The sequence below is a fragment of the Plecotus auritus genome (assembly GCF_963455305.1).
Source record: "Plecotus auritus genome assembly, chromosome: 8".
In the NCBI taxonomy this organism is placed as follows: domain Eukaryota; kingdom Metazoa; phylum Chordata; class Mammalia; order Chiroptera; family Vespertilionidae; genus Plecotus; species Plecotus auritus.
Window position 1 is genome coordinate 95,775,386 of NC_137782.1, and position 18,991 is coordinate 95,794,376.

The following is an 18,991-nucleotide window of genomic DNA, read 5'->3' on the forward strand; positions in this document are numbered from 1 at the left end:
CTCTCCCGCCGGGACCAGAGACCTCACCTTATCCCAGGCGAAATCTGACCTTTCCGTGGTGGAGTGTAGAGCTCCTCTGAATCTGCATGTTTGCACCAATTGGGGACCGGTGTTCTGGGGCTCGCAGCTGTTTGGTGGGTGCCGCAGTTGTGGGTTTTCAGGCTTCCAATAAGCTCCACTTTCCCTTTCAAGATGGCGCAGACTCCGCGTCCGAGCCTGTAGCTCCAGGAGGGGACCCAGCGGCAGTGGGGGCTGCCCGGTCAGGGGAACCCCATCTATCAGTCCCCCACCTTCTCCTGGAGTTTAGCTGCCCCTTAACTTGCCAACAAACACTCCTCATGCGACCACATTATTATTTTTTTAATAAAAGAGAATAATAGCCGTAACCGGCTTAACTCAGTGGATAGAGCATCGGCTTGCAGACTCCACATTTCAGTTTTAATGATTCCCTATTGAAATATAATTTTTATCCCTAAAATCACCCTTGTTTTTCTTAAAGAGCCAAATTAAGACCAATTTATCTATTGCATTAATTCTAGTTTCAATTCAGCCTGATTGTTTGCATAAACACAACAAGAATAGCAACTGACTGCCTTTTGCTGGAATTTCATGATTGAGTCTGTGGACGAAAGGGGCCACATGCTGACCTGACAAGCTCAGGGAAGGCCTGCATGGCGGTCTTGCAAACTCAGAGACCTAAAGTAACCACAAAGGATGATCTGAAATTAACCTTTAACTAAAAGCAGTTATGGTGAGTAGTCATGTCCCTGACAAAGATTAACTTAGATCTTTACTGAGCTTATTGTCTTTTTGCATCTAAAATAACATACCTGTGGAATGTCAGAGTAACTTGTAACTTCCCTTTTTCCAGCCCCCTCAAGGACAACCAAGGCACTAGGGCGGAGACCACAAATCCCTTCATTGTTACTGTGATCATGGTATTTGTTGACTGTTAGCTATCCTGCACCCACCTGTGTAAAAGAAGCCAGTGTCTATTTTACTTTTTATCCTATCCCAGAGGTACCCCGCCCCCCTTTACTTCTCTCACCAATGGATTTTATGTAATCCACTTACATCTCCTCTCCTCCTTTGATTACAATGTATAAAACAAAGTGAAAAACCACCATTCTCTGGACATCATCTTAATTCATTGAGATTCTGCTTTCTGGCAATTGTCGACAGGCTGGCTCAAATAAACTCACAAAAATTCTATACAGGTTTGAATGTTTCTTAGGATAAAGAGAGAAAGCTGGAGAGCTAGGAAGGTAGGGGATAAGGATGCTGGAAACTGATATTCAGAGGGACAATGACATGGACACAGCAGCAGGTTCGGAAGAGCAGGGAGGAAGTAGGAACCTGGGGTGGATTACACACACAGTGCAGTAAGGGAGGAAGTGTGATGTATGAGTTAGGAGTCTTATACGTCTGGCCCGGATGAGGTAAACATGTCCAGATAGGGTTCTAAAAGTCTCACAGGCAACATGGAAATGCAACTCCTGAGTAGTCTTTAATAGTGTAGCAGACTTGTCACTGTCTCTTGAAATAGGATCCCTAGCATCCTATCAATAAATCTTAGCTGACAGTAATAATTGAATGAAGCTAAGAACAAGGCACTTTGCCACTGAATTGAAATACTGGTAGTATTCATATACTCTGCTACCATTAAGCAGGCAAGCAATGGTGAGTAAGGCTGCTTAGTATTATATTGTACTTTGCATATCTGATAGGAGAAGGATACTTTGTATGACCCAATGTTTGTAAAATAGGGAAATAATGATTATAATATTTATCCAAATGATATAGCATTTATTTCAACTTTAATATACTATGTGATAAAGGCAAACTAAATGTGTACTGATTTTCATAAAGTAATCTTGAAAATTACTACAGTGAACAGCTTAATAAATACTTGTCAAAACAGCCTGCTATGAGTTAAGATGTCTACCTAGAATTAAAATATTGACAATATAGTAATTGTTTTAGGCTATTTAGTATTTTGGAGACATAATTGAATAAATATATTCTCCCACAGTGTGCTGAAAGTACCAATTTACACTTACACATTTTAAATCAAAGACTTCTCCAAATGTAGATTAATTTTTTTATTATTTATAAATATTCTTAACTAGTAGACAAGTTTAATACATCCTATATAATCAAAGGCTAATATGCAAATTGTCCCCTCCAGAGTTCGACCCACTAGGAGTTAGACCACTCGCTATGACGTTATCATGTGTGCTGACCACCAGGGGGTGGTGTGGAACGAAGGAAGGCCCCAGCTGGCAGCCAGGAGCCAGGGGAAGGAAGGCTCCAATTGGCCCTGATCACCAGCCAGGTCTAGGGACCCTACCCTTGCATGAATTTCATGCACAGGGCCTCTAGTAGTAATATAATATATAAAACTGTATATGTTAAAATACTTTTTATGTGATAAATTTTAGTTGATTAAATTAGTTTTGTAAATAAATATAATTCAGTATTCAGTATAGTTAACTCAGTAATATCTGCCTAATGCTGATATTACTACAAAAAAGCCAAAAAAAAAAAAAAAAAGAGTGGTATTGTATAGACAAGTTTGGGGGTTTGGAGTCATAATGTTTGTTTTCTCATACATAAGATATTTCCTTGAATTCAGAGTCAAAGGCACTCTTTCCTGGGGTACATGTATTTTTTCTTTATATTTGGTATTTCCTCAGTTATATACAAAAAGGAATTGGATGGAACTTGGTAACAGCTAGATCTCCACATTAACATTTGTTTCACAAGCCATGAATAATGACAGCAGTCCTTTGCGTACATTAAGAAGCTCCTCTTCTTGCTATGGCCAAGAAAAAGAAGATTATGCTATTATTAGGGATTCATTTTAAAACAACCCTTTCCATAAAGCTATAACGAATGTACTCATTCTATCTGCTCCCCCAGCATCTAGTCCTAGATATCTACAGCACTTGGTGATCATCACTGATCACCAACTGAGAGAAGACTTTCAGTCTTTTCAATCCCAAATCAATGAAATTTATATTTAATATTTAAAGAAAGTAAGTAAATTAAGTATAGGCTAGGAAACAATTTCAAAAAGGATCAATCTAGTTAGCTTGTCTGCTTCAAGCTCAACATCCTGATCTTCAACTATTTCAGCATGTTGAGATTCTATTAAAACTTATTAAATACATTATTACTAGTATGTCCTATATAAAAGGACTAGTACCAAAGTATACAAAAACATGTCTATTCTCTTTGAGAAAAAACCAGACATGTTCACTTGGAGCAGTGCCTTTAGACCCCACACAACTGTACTTTCCCCCCTGAACCAGCACTGGACTACTAGACCTGTAAGAAGTCACTTAATTTTATTCCCAAATCTATGTAAACAAAGTCTTATTGTCCAAGTGGACAATAATTTTTTTTTTGGGGGGGAGGGGTTCCTGACACCCCTTCTCCTTGAGAAGGCAGAGTTCTACTGCTCTGCATAGTGCTTAGACTCATTCTTCTAGAGAACTGTTCAAGGGGCAAACTGATAGTCTTTTTTTCCTTTAGGAGGTCTCTATTTATTCATTATTTATTAATGATTTACTTTTAAAAAATATTTTTTATTGATTTCAGAGAGGAAGGGAGAGGGAGAGAGAAAACATCAATGATTAGGTGAATTGAGCCCCCAACCCAGGCGAGTGCCCTGATGGGGAATCAAACTGTGACCTCCCAGGTCTAGTGGTAGGCAAACTGCGGCTCGTGAGCCACATATGGCTCTTTGGCCCCTTGAGTGTGGCTCTTCCACAAAATACCATGGCCTGGGCGAATCTATTTTGAAGAAGTGGCGTTAGAAGAAGTTTAAGTTTAAAAAATTTGGCTCTCAAAAAAAATTTCAATCATTGTACTGTTGATATTTGGCTCTGTTGACTAATGAATTTGCCAACCACTGCCCTAGTTCATGGGTCAACGCTCAACCACTGGGCCACACTGGCAGGACAGGAGGGTCTCTTTTAAATCACCTCTATTATTTTACTATAATTATGCTCCCATTATTCTAATTTAAATAGCAATGTCAACTAAGCTAAAACTGCCTCCTCTCAATCTAAAAAGAAGAAAACCTGTGAAATAATTTCCCGTTAAAAGAAATAAAGGCATATTTATTCCATTTGAAAAACCCATGCTAGATAATTGATTTACCATTTTCTTAAGAAGCTTGTCTTGCAGAATTTTCATGTTTTCTTTCATGAAACACATCTGTAAAATCAACATATGTATTTTCCCCATGAAATTTACTATAAAATTTTCACAGCACAAAGATAGACTAACCAATACTGAAATTATATAAAAAATATGAAATTGATACCTCAGATGTACAAATAGTTTCTTCTCGATCCGTGCCATAGAAGACATTTTTGTCCAAGGAAGCTTTCAAAAGGTAAAGCCTAACAAGTAAAATAATGACAAGTACAAAGGTATTTATCAGGAAGTCAAATTAAATCGCTATAGTATAGTATATAAATTAAACATTATAAATAATATGAACTAATTTTATAGATCCTAGTAATAAAAAGTGTCATACTAACCTCTCCTGTTCACTTTTTTGATAGACACTGAACTTCTGAACCATCTTTTCTCCAAAGTCCTAAATTTTAATATAAAAACTAGTTATGCTTTAATAGCATTAAATATTCAAAATTGACAGAATTTACTATATTTCTATTTCTAATTTAAATAAACAAGCTGGCTACATGCTAAGAACATTTCAGATGTCATAACTCTTTCTAGAAAAAAGATATTGAAAGTAAAATCTCTCTTGATTTCTCCCTCATCATAAATTTAGTCTGCAATTTAAGTATGTTTATAAGAAACTGACTAAAAATATTTATGGTGGCTCTAAAAGCAGGACACTAGAGGTTTTCCTAAGTATAGATCTTTAAAAATGAGGTTTTATAATTATTTCTAAATTCTTAAAACACAAACCGCAAATTCCTTCTCCAAATCTTTTAAAGACTGTGAATCTTTTTCAAAATTCTCCAACTCTTTTATGATGCTGAACTGGAATTTATCGAGTTTTTTTATCCTGTTAAGGAAACAAAATAAGATTATTTTTAAAAACTATAGCACTCGGAACGTACAACGTCCAGAAGAGATTTTATTACACACCTGTATTCCTGAATATGATGGTTCATTATTTTCAGATGTTGTTGAGCTGTTTTCCAAGACTGCATAGTAAAATTATCCATCAATTTGTGGTGACTCTGAAAAATATTTATTCTTAACAAAATAAACAAAGAACAAAGTCTTTTCCACAAAATGTAAATGACTAAGAACTTAGAAAAGTGAAAAGTTAACAACTCAGTGATTGAGCTGGAAGTGTTAATGAGTAAGCTCAGGCAGAGCAGTGTCTGCTTCCATCAGAAAGGCTTTGACTAAGGTCTGAACTGGCAACTACTCATTTTCATAAGGACACTACACTCTATAATATTTTTTAAAAATGCTAGTGATTACAATTCTCTTCAGGAACACAGCCTCAAAGTCAGAGTCAGAATTATTTATTACCATTTTTCACAAAAACATATTGACATCTAGCCACAGAGTTATAGTACAGGGTATGGCAAAAGTAGGGTTACAGTTGTGCATAAGGATAATAAACTGTTTTGAGTGCTCACAACTGTATACCTACTTTTGCCCCATCCTATATGTAAGTCAGGGCTCCTCTATTGAGTCTTCAGGGGTCCTCAAACCATGGCCCGCGGGCCACATGTGGCCTGCTGAGGACATTTATCCAGCCTGCCGGGTGCCACTGCCTGTCCTGCTTAGCAGCCGACTCGTCCTGGGCCCGCAGTGCACATAGGAATTTGTTCATAGTTTTTTTTTTAAACTATAGTCCGGCCCTCCAATGGTCTGAGGGACAGTGAACTGGCCCCCTGTTTAAAAAGTTTGAGGACCCCTGGTCTAGGTCAACCTCAGATAAATCAACATGACCACACTGGAGCCTCAATAACTAAGGATCCTATGTAATAAAGAGGTAATATGCAAATTGACCATCACTCAAAACACACAAGATGGCCTCCCCCATGTGGACACAAGATGGCCACCACAAGATGGCTGGCAGGGGAGGGCAATTGTGGGTGATCAGGCCTGCAGGGGAGGGCAGTTAGGAGGGACCAGGCCTGCAAGGGAGGGCAGTTAGGGGCAATCAGGCCTGAAGGGGAGGGCAGTTAGGGGTGACTGGGCCAGCAGAGGAGGGCAGTTGGGGGGAACCAGGCATGAAGGGGAGAACAGTTGGGGGAGAGGGGCAGCCTGCAGGGGAGTGCAGTTGAAGGGGACCAGGCCTGCAGGGGAGAGCAGTTAGGGGTGACTAGGCCAGCAGAGAAGGGCAGTTGGGGGGAACCAGGCATGCAGGGGAGGGCAGTTGCGGAACGACCAGGCCAACAGGGGAGGGCAGTTGGGGGGGACCAGGCCTGCATGGGAGAGCAGTTAGGGGAGACCAGGCCTGCTGGGTAGGGCAGTTGGGGGTGACCAGGCCTACAGGGGAGAGCAGTTGGGAAAGGGGGCAGGCCTGCTGGGTGGGGCAGTTGAAGGGGACCAGGCCTGCAGGGGAGGACAGTTAGGTGTGACCAGGCCAGCAGGGGAGGGCAGTTAGGGGCAATCAGGCCAGCAGGGGAACAGTTAGGCATCAATCAGGCTGGCAGGGGAGTGGTTAGGGGTGATCAGGCAGGCAGGTAGGTGAGTGATTGGTAGCCAGCAGTCCTGGATTGTGAGAGGGATGTCCGACTGCCCATTTAGGCCCAATCCCAGTGGGATGGGCAGTCGGACATCCCTCAAGGGTCCCAGATTGGAGAGGGTGCAGACTGAGCTGAGGGACAGCCCGCCCCCACCCCCCAGTGCACGAATTTTGTGCACCGGGCCTCTACTAGATATGTAAGTACAGAGCTGGTCAAAGTGATATGGGATTTCTTTGACAGGCTGCTCATCATTTAGTACCCTCACTAGCTGTCACTTCTGAGATAAAAACAACAACAACAACAAAACACAAAAGAGTCAAAATGTTAAACCAATTAAAAAGGAAAATAGGACAAAGAGAAAGAATCTGTAGAAAAAGAAACAATAGGGATAATGCACAGCTTTTAGAAGAGAAATTCACTCATGAGATAAAAGATTTTCACCTAGGAAGCATTCCAATTTTTCACCAGTACATGAGGACAGTTGAATTCACAAATGGGTGTTTTGTTGCCAAAAGATCAAACAACTGGGATAGTCTAGTAGAAAGTGGGGTATATTATCATGAACTGGGTATAATTTAAATAACTCACATTATATTTCTTCTTAAATTCTCTATTGAACTGCTCACACATCATGTCTACATCTGAAATTTCAGTTCCCCAGTTCTTCCCAGGAATAGGAAAGTCATTTGCTGATAATGGAGATGTACTTTCAGACACTAAAAAATGAAGACAAGCAACCAAAGTTAAAATACACTTTAAAAATTTTGCCTTACTTGTCATGAGCTGAGAACAGAACCTTATTTTCAGGTTCTATGTATAAAAAAAGGTAGACATATTTTTAATTTAAAAAGTTGATTTATAAAAAAAATTTTGGCATGGGTATTTAAAGCAGAAATGGTAACATTAAAATGGAACATTTTTAGATTATTTTTAATGGTTTTAGCTACTTCCATATTCCCCCGTATTTAGTAACACACTAATTTCTTAGTAAGTTCACTCTAGTACAATTTATATGAGGTAATCAGTAATAGAAAGATGAGGGATATTTACAAGCAAAAAAGACTCTTACTGCATTATTCACATCAGTACACTTGTGACAAAACATGACCCTTCTTGGACTTGACCAAAGTTGTCTTTACAAAGGATTTGTTTTGTAGATGGAGTCACTCAAGATCTAAGACACTACCTTCCCAAATAGCTGCATTTTGACAAACACATTTGATCTACCTACTTTGGTGACTATGATGATCTGCATTTTCCATTTTAGACAGTTTTTTGGGGAGCAAGTTTGCTCTCCCTTCCTCTTCCTCTTCCAATCCTACTTCATCAGGATTAATGTTTTCTATGTACATTCGTTTGCGATTAAGATGGTGTGTAGGGCCTTAAGAACAGTTAAAAAATTAATAGTGCTATAATCTTGATTAAAATACCTAATATGTTCTTGCTTTTATGAAAAAAGTATTTGTTTCATTAAATATTTATGTCATTTTAGGCAACTGTGCATTAAATTCTATCAAGTTCCTTGTTTTCATTTTGATATGAACTAACAAATAATTTAGTAGGACTTAAAATATATAATTCCTTTAGATGAACTTTCACAGCATTTCAGTAACTAACTTAGAAACAAAAGCAAGGCTGTGATTCAAACCTGATACATGAGCAGAGTCACAGGGCATGTCACATCTTATTTTCTCTCCTTCTTCACTAGACATGGATAGTAGAGATGCTGAATGACTTTCCTAAAATATATATTCAAAAAAATAGCATAAGTATTCTTGGTCTCACCTTTGACCATCTCTCAAAACCCTAAAGCCAGGAAATTACAAAAGCTGTAAATTCTTTTTTTTTCAGATTGTTTTGTTTGACTTTTCATCTTTGACACTATTATGCATTAATCTAAATTCCTAGGTGAACCTCAATCTTAAACTATAGTAATAATTTTGAGCTGGCTTTTGCGACTGCTCCTGCTATTCAATTCTTTCTTATTAGGGTTTTAATTTATTTGAGTCAGAAATGGGGGGAATATAGAAATAATTCTAAACTTTTTTTCAAGCTATATCTTTAAGACATCTTTTTCATCTAATCTTGTGTTTTACTGTTTCAACAAAGTGGTTTCTTTCTTCCAGTCAAATTTCATGATAGTGTGTGTCCACTTCCAGTTCCCTTCCTTTACTTAGATTACTGTTCTTTCTCCATTTAGGTCTAGGGCAAATCCCTGCCCCTCCATGCTTTAAAATTCTGTTTTAACTTTTTGTATTTTGCAGATTATTAAAATATTTTTGTTGATGGAGCGATGGACTTTTTAGTGGCAAAAAAATTAACCAAATTCCTATATAATCATGAAGCCAGAAAGTCCTAGTTATAAATATATAAGTCCTTACTACTTCTCATTTTAAAAATTTCAGCTTTTTGCCCTAACCGGTTTGGCTCAGTGGGTAGAATGTCGGCCTGCGAACTGAAAGGTCCCAGGTTCAATTCCAGTCAAGGGCACATGCCCAGATTGCAGGCTCTATCCCCAGCTGGGGGCATGCAGGAGGCAGCCAATCAATGATTCTCTCTCATCATTGATGTTTCTCTCTCTCTCCCTCTCCCTTCCTCTCTGAAAGTAAATATATATATATATATATATATATATATATATATATATATATATATTCTTTTTAGAGGCCCAGTGCACGAAATTTGTGCATGGAGGGGTGTGTGTCTCTCAGCCCAGCCTGCACCCTCTCCAATCTGGGACATCCCTCTCACAATCCAAGACTGCTGGCTCCCAACTGTTCTCCTACCTGCCTGCCTGATTTCCCCTAACCGCTTCTGCCTGTCAGCCTGATCACCCCCTAACTACTCCTGTGCCAGCCTGATCGATGCCTAACTGTTCCCCTGCCGGTCTGATTGCCCCTAACTTCCCTCCACTGCAGGCCTGGTCCCCCCACCTTCCATCCCCTGCAGGCCTGGTTCCTCCCAACTGCCCTCCCCTGCAGGCCTGGTCCCCCCCAACTGCCCTTCCCTGCAGGCCTGGTCCCCCCCAACTGCCCTTCCCTGCAGGTCTGTTCCCCCCCAACTGCCCTCCCCTGCCAGCCCAATCACCCCTTACTGCCCTCCTCTGCTGGCCTGGTCCCTTCCAACTGCCCCCCCCTGCTGGCCTGATCTCCCACAACTGCCCTCCCCTGCGAGCCATCTTTTGGCAGCCATCTTGTGTCCACATGGGGGCATCCATCTTTGACCACATGGGGCGGCCATCTTGTGTGTTGGAGTGATGGTCAATTTACATATTACTTTTTTATTAGATAGGATATATATACACACAAACATATATAAAGTATTGTATTCTGTTAAAAAAAGGAAAATAAAAATTTCAGTTTTCTATGATCCAATTATCCTAGATATTTTAAACATGAGATTTACAGATAATAGTTGAAAATATTAAAATATTACAACAATTATTAAAGGCCAATAATTGAGTCTTATCAGACTACTTTAGGGAAAGTTTTATGGCCATAGTACCATACATATCTCTCCCTTTTGCTTTGTATATGATTGTCATTGATATTTAGAGGTTCAATATCCATAAACTGTTTGTTTTTTTTTCTGAACTATAATTGCTTATATCTGAATAGCTATTGCAATTTTATGTTTCTTGTTTAAGTACCACAGAATTTACATTTTTTTCTATTCACAATAGTATTATTTTTAATACCTGTGCTATGGATGAGCAAGACATAATAGAAACCCAAAAAATTATTTAAAGCCAAAACTATTAAACCAAAACTATTTAAATTTTGAGGGAATAATTCATTTTCTGCTAAAATTCAACATCTATTAAAAATTTAAAAAGAAATGCTTAGATAACTAGAACATTAATTTGACAACAAGTATCTAATTATCTGGGGGCAATCAGGGCTGCAGGGGAAGGCAGGTAGGGGGAACCAGGCCTGAAGGGGAGGGCAGTTGGGGGAAACCAGACCTGCAGGGGAGGGAAGTTGGCATGCTACCAAAACTATGGCTAAGCATGCCTGCTAGTACAATATCTATTTAACATTGCTCCAGAGACTATAGTCACCTTAACAAACAAACAAACAAACAAAACCCCCCAGAAAGTATAAGGAGTGGAATAGAATGCAAAATTATCAGGAATAACAGTTTGTGATTGGTTATACGCAAAATCCAAGAGAATCTAGGCAGGCAATTCTGGTAGAACTGTCAAAGTTGTGGGGGATATAAAGGCAAGATAAATACTGGAAAAAGAATGTTTACGTTGTATATAACCAATACAGAATTAATATCCAGAGTATATTAAGAACTTCTATAGATTTGTAAGGAAAATCCAACAATGCAATTTAAAAGTTAGGAAAAAATAGGCAATTCACAAAATGGTCAAAAAACATATGAAAACACTAGCTACTGTTAATCAGGAAAATGCTAACTAAAGTGAGATACATTTCACAGGCATCAGGTTGGCAAAAACAGAAACATTTGATAACAGCCAGTTAATGAAAACTATAGAGAAATGGGCACTGTTGATGAGGGTAAAGTAAGCAAGCTGGTATAACTAACTGATAGAGCAAATTTCCAATACCTAATTAAGAGTATACAGTAACTGTCCAATTTTCCCAACACCATTTATTGAAGAGACTGTCTTGACTCCATTGTATGTTCATGCCTCCTTTGTCAAATATTAATTGCTTATAGTGGTTTGGGTCAATATCTGGATTCTCTATTCTATTCCATTGGTCTATATGTCTGTTCTTGTGCCAGTACCAGGCTGTTTTGAGAACAGTGGCTTTGTAATACAGCTTTAAATCTGGTAATGAGATCCCTCCTACTTTGTTCTTCTTTCTCAGGATTGCTGTGGCTATTCGGGGTCTTTTTTTATCCCAGATGAATTTTTGGAGAGTTCTTTCTAGGTCTGTGAAGTATGCTGTTGGTATTTTAATGGGGAGTGCATTGAATCTATACATTGCTTTGGGTAGTATGGACATTTTCATGATGTTGATTCTACCAATCCGTGAACATGGTATGTTCTTCTATCTGTTTATGTCTTCCTCTATCTCTTTTTTCAGTGTCCTGTAGTTTTCTGCGTATAGGTCTTTTACAATCCTTGGTTAAGTTTATTCCTAGGTATCTTAATTTTTTTGGTGCGATGGTAAATGGGATTGCTTTTTTAGTCTCTCTTTCTGTAAGTTCACTATTGGTGTATAGAAATGCCATAGATTTCTTGGCGTTAATTTTGTATCCTGCTACATTGCCGAATTCATTTATTAAGTTTGTTAGTTTTTTGATGGAGTCTTTCGGGTTTTTTATGTACAATATCATGTCATCTGCAAATAAGGACAGCTTTACTTCTTCTTTTCCAATTTGGATGCCTTTTATTTCTTTTTCTTGTCTAATTGCAATGGCTAATACTTCCAGTACTATGTCAAACAGGAGTGGTGAGAGTGGGCATCCCTGTCTTGTTCCTGTTCTTAGGGGAAATGGTTTTAGTTTTTGCCCATTAAGTATGATGTTAGCTGTGGGTTTATCATATATAGCTTTTATTATGTTGAGGTATGATCCTTCTATTCCCACCTTGTTGAGAGTTTTTATCACGAAAGGATGTTGGATTTTGTCAAATGCTTTTTCTGCATCACTTGATATGACTATGTGATTTTTATCTCTCAATTTGTTTACGTGATGTATCACGTTAATTGATCTGTGGATATTATACCATCCTTGCATTCCTGGGATAAATCCTACTTGGTCATGGTGTATGATCTTTCTGATGTACTGCTGGATCCAATTTGCTAGAATTTTGTTGAGGATTTTGGCATCTATGTTCATGAGGGATATTGGCCTGTAATTTTCTTTCATTGTGTTGTCTTTATCTGGTTTTGGTATTAGGGTGATGCTGGCTTCATAGAAGGAGCTTGGAAGTGTTCCTTCCTCTTGAATTTTTTGGAATAGTCTGAGGAGGATAGGTTTTATTTCTTCCTTGAATGTTTGGTAAAACTCTCCTGTGAAGCCGTCTGGCCCCGGGCTTTTGTTTGCCGGAAAAAATGAAACTAGATCACCAACTTACACCATACACAAAAATAAACTCAAAATGGATACAGGACTTAAAACATAAGACGGGAAACCATAAAAATACTAGAGGAATCCACAGGCAGCAAAATCTCAGACATATGCCAAAAGAACTTCTTCACTGATACTGCCCCTAGGGCAATGGAAGCCAAAGAGAAAATAAACAAATGGGACTACATCAAAATAAAAAGCTTTTGCACAGCAAAAGAAACCATCAACAAAACAACAAATAACCCCACTGTATGGGAGAACATATTTGAAAATGTTATCACTGATAAAGGTTTAATCTCCAACATCTACAGGCAGCTTATACAACTTAATAAGAGGAAGATAAATGATCCAATAAAAAAATGGGCAACGGACCTAAATAGAATCTTTTCTAAAGAAGACAGAAGGAAGGCCAAGAGACACATGAAAACATGCTCAAAGTCACTAATTATCTGAGAGATGCAATTCAAAACGACAATGAGGTACCATCTCACTCCTGTCAGAATGGCTATCATCAACAAATCAACAAACAACAAGTGTTGGTGAGGATGCAGAGAAAAAGGGACCTTCGTGCACTGCTGATGGGAATGCAGACTGGTACAGCCACTGTTGAGAACAGTATGGAGTTTCCTCAGAAAACTGAAAATGGAACTCCCATTTGACCCAGTAATCCCACTCCTAGGAATATATCCTAAGAAACTAGAAACACCAATCGGAAAGGATATATGCACCCCTATGTTCATAGCAGCACAATTTACAATAGCTAAGATTTGGAAACAGCCCAGGTGCCCATCAGCAGATGACTGGATCAGAAAACTATGGTACATCTACACAATGGAATACTATGCTGCCATAAAAAAGGAGGAATTATTACCATTTGTAGGCACCTGGATGGAATTAGAGAACATTATGCTAAGTGAAATAAGCCAGTCAATGAAAGAAAAATACCACATGATCTCACTCATTTGTGGATAATAAAAAATATTGTAAACTGATGAACCAAAAGATAGATACAGAGGCAGTAAAGCATCAAACAGACTGTCAAATTACAGCGGGAAGGTTAGGGAGAGGTGGGGGAAATACGAGATCAACCGGAGGACTTACATGCATGCATATAAGAGTAACCAACGAATGCAAAACATTGGGGGTGAGGGCATGTATGGGAGTGGGGTGGGGGGGGGCAATGGTAAGATATGTACACATATAATACCTTAATAAAAATATATATAAAAGAAAAAAAAGAGTATACAGTAAGTAGGAAACAAAATGTTTCATATAAATGTCCAGCCAATAAATATGTAACCACTTAAATTCCATCTAGTACAGAGTAGCATCAAAGAAAGTGGGTGGTGATTACCTAGGTTTTGAGATTTGAAGAACAGGATACCGAAAGGATAAAGGATTCCATGAAAGTAAGGCTGATAGAGTAATACTGACAAAGGACCACGAATGATAGTCTAGTGGGAAACTGTTTTTCAAACTATGGTATGCAAAAATTGAGAGCCCTGCGAAAGTCCCTTGGGATTACTGGAGAGAGGCTGAGTAGGCTAAGGTTTAGATCTCCTATCTGCTCTAAACAGCATAGTTCATTTTTATCTGTTTGGCACATTGGAGGTTTCATATAAGATTCTCTTTGAAAAATATGGTCTGTGAAATCTACTGGTTAAACAGAATAAAAGGACCTTAAAACATCCTAGGAATAAAAACACTGAAATAGTAAAACTCAAGGTTGTTTTTATTAGAGGTTGTAGATCTTGGCTATAGGTGTTCTGAACTGTCATTAATTCCACTTTATATACAGAGGTTAGTACATATCAAGAGAATTTACTATGTAAATATTTGAATATTTACAATGTATCAGGTATTATGCTTACATAATCAGCCTATTTAATTTTTCACAGCCCCATTTTACAGATGAGAAAACGGAGGTGCAGAGGCAATCATCAACTTGTAAAATGTTACATAGGCAGCAAATAATGGAGCCAGGTATGGTTTGATTCTGGTTGGGGCACATGCCTGGGTTTCGGGCTCAATCCCCAGTGTGGGGGATGTGCAGGAGGCAGCCAATCAATGAGGCGCTCTAATCATTGATGTTTCTATCTCTCTCCCCCTTCCTTTCTAAAATCAATTAAAAAAAGAAATAGTACATATAACAACACATAAAAGGAATTTTCAATATATTAAATATTCATAGTATTTACCTACTAGTTTTAAAGTTCCTTATGAAACTCTAAAGCAAATACTATAGTCATGCTGTTTTCCTTCCCTTTAAAAAAAAATAATCTTTATTGTTTTTATTACAGATGTCCCTCTTTTTTCCTGCCATAGCTCCCCTCCACCCAGTTCCCACCTCATCCCAGGCCCTTGCCACCCTATTATCTGTGTCCATAGGTAATGCATACATACATATAAGATCTTTGTCTAATCTCTTCCCGTACCCCCCTACAGCCCCACCCCTCTGAGAATTGTCAATCTGTTCCATTTCCATGCCCCTGATTCTATTCCACTCTCCAGTTTATTCTGTTCATCAGATTTTTTATTTGTTTGATTTTTAGATTCAATTGTTGATACATATGTATTTGTTGCCACTTTGTTGTTCATATTTTTTATCTTTACCTTCTCCTTCTCCTTCTCCTTCTCCTTCTCCTTCTCCTTCTCCTTCTTCTTAAAGAATAGCTTTCAGCATTTCATATAATACTGGTTTGGTGGTGATGAACTCCTTTAGCTTTTTTTTTTGTGAAGCTCTTTATCTGACCTTCAATTCTAAATGATAGCTTTGCTGGGTAGAGTAATCTTGGTTGTAGGTTCTTGCTATTCATCACTTTGAATATTTCTTACCACTCCCTTCTGGCCTGCATAGTTTCTGTTGAGAAATCAGTGGACAGTCATATTGGCACCCCCTTGTAGGTAACTACTTTTCTCTTGCTCCTTTTAAGATTCTCTCTTTGTCTTTTGCCCTTGGCATTTTACTTATGATGTGTCTTGGTGTGGTCCTCTTTGGATTCCTCTTGTTTGGGGTTCTCTGTGCTTCCTGGACTTGGAAGTCTATTTCTTTCACCAGGTAGGGGAAGTTTTCTGTCATTATTTCTTCAAATAGGTTTTCAATATCTTGCTCTCTCTTCTTCTGGCACCTCCATAGTTCAGATGTTGGTATGCTTTAAGTTGTCCCAGAGGCTCCTTATACTATCTTCATATTTTTGGATTCTTTTTTCTCTTGTTTGGGTGTTTTTTTGCTTCCTCATATTTCAACTCATTGATTTGATTCTTGGGATCCTCTTGTCTACTGTTGAATTCCTGTATATTATTCTTTACTAGGGGCCCGGTGCATGAAATTTGTGCACTGGGGGTGGGGGATCCCTCAGCCCAACCTGCCCCCTCTCACATACTGGGAGCCCTCAAGGGATGTCCTACTGACGGCTTAGGCCCGTTTCCCATGGGGAGCGGGCCTAAGCCACAGTCTGGCCTCCCTTTGTGGGAGGCAACCGGGCTGATCAGGGGAAGGAACCAGCCCCATCACCTCGCTGCTACAGCCACTGCCAGTCACCACAGCCACCAAGGTGTTTTCATCAACATGGACTCCAGTCCCTTCACCATGAAAAAATGACAACTTTCTTTAGGCATTTTCAAGATGTGTCTTTCATAGGATATGACATTTCTTTCTTTTTTTTTTTTTTTTTTTTTTATCCTCACCTGAGGATATGTTTCCATTCACTTTTAGAGAATGTGGAAGAGAAAGGGAAAGACAGAGAGAACTATCAAAGTGAGAGGAACACTTTGTTTGGTTGCCTCCTGCATGAGCCCTGACCTGGGCCCCAGCCAGAATTGAACCCAGACCCTGCGGTTGGCAGGCCGAGGCATTATCCACTGAGTCAAACCAGCTAGGGCAGGATATGACATTTCTTAGCCCTCTAGCAGTGGACCTTCATTTTTTTCTCCAGAAGTGTGGTGGAAAAACCCTAGATCACCTTTTTGGATTCTTATTACCCAAGTTACTAAGAATATTACCAGTGGCATACAGGAAGCTTAGCCAATGAGCAGTCAGAAAACGTGTTTCCTCTGTAGTTCACACCAATCGCAGACTGGGCCCTGCCCAGACCTAAAGCCTCTGGCCAAAGCTTTCGGCCTTGAGCAGGGGACCCCCAGCTCCCTCCAATCACAGACTCCGCCCCTGCCCCCTCAGCTCTGATCACAGGCTTGGCCCTGCCCAGGAACCCCCTCGCTCAGGCCCTTCCCAGGCTGCTCAGGGCCCATACAGGCTTACCTCAGAGTGACCTGGGTGCCAGGATGTTCCTGGGACCCAGGCACTGGGCGCCTACGTATGCAAATTAACCGCCATCTTTGTTGGGTTAATTTGCATACTCACTCTGATTGGCTATGGGCATAGTGGAGGTACAGTCAATTTACATGTTTGTCTATTATTAGGTAAGATTTCAGTAAGTGTATGCTTAATTTCTGACTGGTCCTTTTCCATTTTTTTGGCATTCTAAGATCCTTGAAAGTCTTACTAAGTCCCTTGGAGGTTTCTAGAAGATTCTTGAGTAACCTTATATCTGGGATTTTGAACTCTATATCCAGTAGTTTGCTTTCTTCCATTTCTTTCATTTGTGACTTGTTTCTTTGTCTCCACATTTTGGCTACTTCCCTGTGTTTGTTTCCATGTACTGGGTAGCTGCTAAGTCTCCTTGAGTTGATAGAATGGCCTTGTGTAGTAGGTGTCCTATAGGGCCCTGTGGCTCAGCTTCCCCAATCACCTGAGGTGAACACTCTTGGTGCACTCCTTTGTGGGCTGTGTGCACAGTCTTGTTGCAGTTGAGCCTGATTGCTGTTGGTGTCACTGGGAGGAATTGACCTCTGGCCAATTGGCCAATTGGCAGCTGCAACTACAATGGGAGAGCTGTTATGCAGGAGACACCCTTAGGGGGCAGGACTTGCTTCAGTGGGGCTTTGGTGCTCACTGAGTCTGCCCCTTGAGTGTGTTGCTTATGGATGTGAAGAGTTGTAATCTGGTATGGTCTCACACTGACCACTGGGTACACTGGCTCTTGGGTCTCCAGGGAGGTGCAAAGTCAGCCACTGCCTGGGGCCATCCAGCAGGAGCTACAGAGAGATCTGCAGATTCCTTCTCTTTGTATCAGGTTTGGAAGTGCCCAGATGAAGCCCAGCTATGAAGCAAGGCAGGCTGGTGCTGGTGCCAGATCTTTTGATAAATTTGGGGCCCTGACCCAGCTGCAGCTTGTTTGACAGGTTTTTAGCCTGATAAAAGACAGAGCATTCATATGCAAAAGCTGCTGCGCATAGCTTGGATGGGGTTATAAATTGGGTGGGGCGGGGTCTCAGGGAATGACCAGGGCAGAGCAATAAGAAATGGCTGCCAGTCAATCCTGCAACTGGGGAGATCCCTGCATAGGAACAATGACCACTGCGAGCCTCTCCTTCTGGAAGAAAGCCACCCCCGAGTTCCTGCCCTGATGCCAGACAGTCCAGTTTCTCCTCATTTGTGTCTGAGTCTCCCAGAGCCTCGCCCATCACTGGAGCTCAGAGGAAGTGGGAGCTTGTAATTTCATTTCCTGGTACTGGCCTTTTAAGAGGAGCGGTTGGGTCTCCAGCAGCCTGTGTGTCACTCAGCTCCAATCTGCACTGGTTTTTAGAGCCCATAGTTCTTACTGCCTGTAGGGACTTATTTTCCCAGCTCTGGGATCCTGGGCTGGGCGTCTGGGACCCATTGCCCCTCCCAGTGGCCTTCGCAGATTAAGAAAGAGGCGCACATGGGTGCAGGACCAGCCCCTTCCACGTCTCCACACTTCCTACCAGTCTCAGTGTGCTTCCTTCTTTACTTCTCTAGTTGTAGTACTTCCATTCAGCCAGCTTTCCGGCGGTTCTGGATGATAGTTGTTCTGTATTTCAGTTGTAATTTTGATGTGGTTGTGGGAGGCAGCGAGTACAGGCATTTGCCTATACTGCCATCTTGGTTCTCCCCCAGTCATACTGTTTTCAACTGCAATTCTTGGCAATTGGCTTTGTCAACTTGTGATTTAGTAACTAAAGGTTACAAACTTCGAATTACGGTAGAATCTGAAACAAGTGTCAGTGTTGCAGGACTAAGCCTATTCAAATCTAGAAAATAAATTTTGTAGTATTGATCAATAGACAAATAAGCAGTGCCTCTTTGGAAACAGGCATTTCCATCACAGCACTCTTGTCAGCACTCTGTGCTTCTCATACCACCACTTTCCTCCTGAACAGCAGCT

The 18,991-nt window shown here is 40.2% G+C and overlaps 1 protein-coding gene across 1 annotated transcript in view; it reads right to left on the reverse strand.

The window, feature by feature from the left end:
- Positions 1 to 2,111: 2,111 nt before the first annotated feature.
- Positions 2,112 to 18,991, reverse strand: part of SYCP2 (synaptonemal complex protein 2) — a gene marked incomplete at its 5' end in the record, with an annotated part of 87,325 nt that continues 70,445 nt past the window's right edge. The window contains 9 exons of the mRNA XM_080684815.1: positions 2,112 to 2,818; positions 4,168 to 4,224; positions 4,334 to 4,412; positions 4,554 to 4,612; positions 4,951 to 5,050; positions 5,134 to 5,228; positions 7,287 to 7,414; positions 7,930 to 8,079; positions 8,347 to 8,437. Of these exons, the coding sequence (XP_080540941.1) occupies positions 2,735 to 2,818; positions 4,168 to 4,224; positions 4,334 to 4,412; positions 4,554 to 4,612; positions 4,951 to 5,050; positions 5,134 to 5,228; positions 7,287 to 7,414; positions 7,930 to 8,079; positions 8,347 to 8,437 (843 nt within the window). The 3' untranslated portion in view covers positions 2,112 to 2,734. The remainder of the gene's footprint in view (positions 2,819 to 4,167; positions 4,225 to 4,333; positions 4,413 to 4,553; positions 4,613 to 4,950; positions 5,051 to 5,133; positions 5,229 to 7,286; positions 7,415 to 7,929; positions 8,080 to 8,346; positions 8,438 to 18,991) is intronic.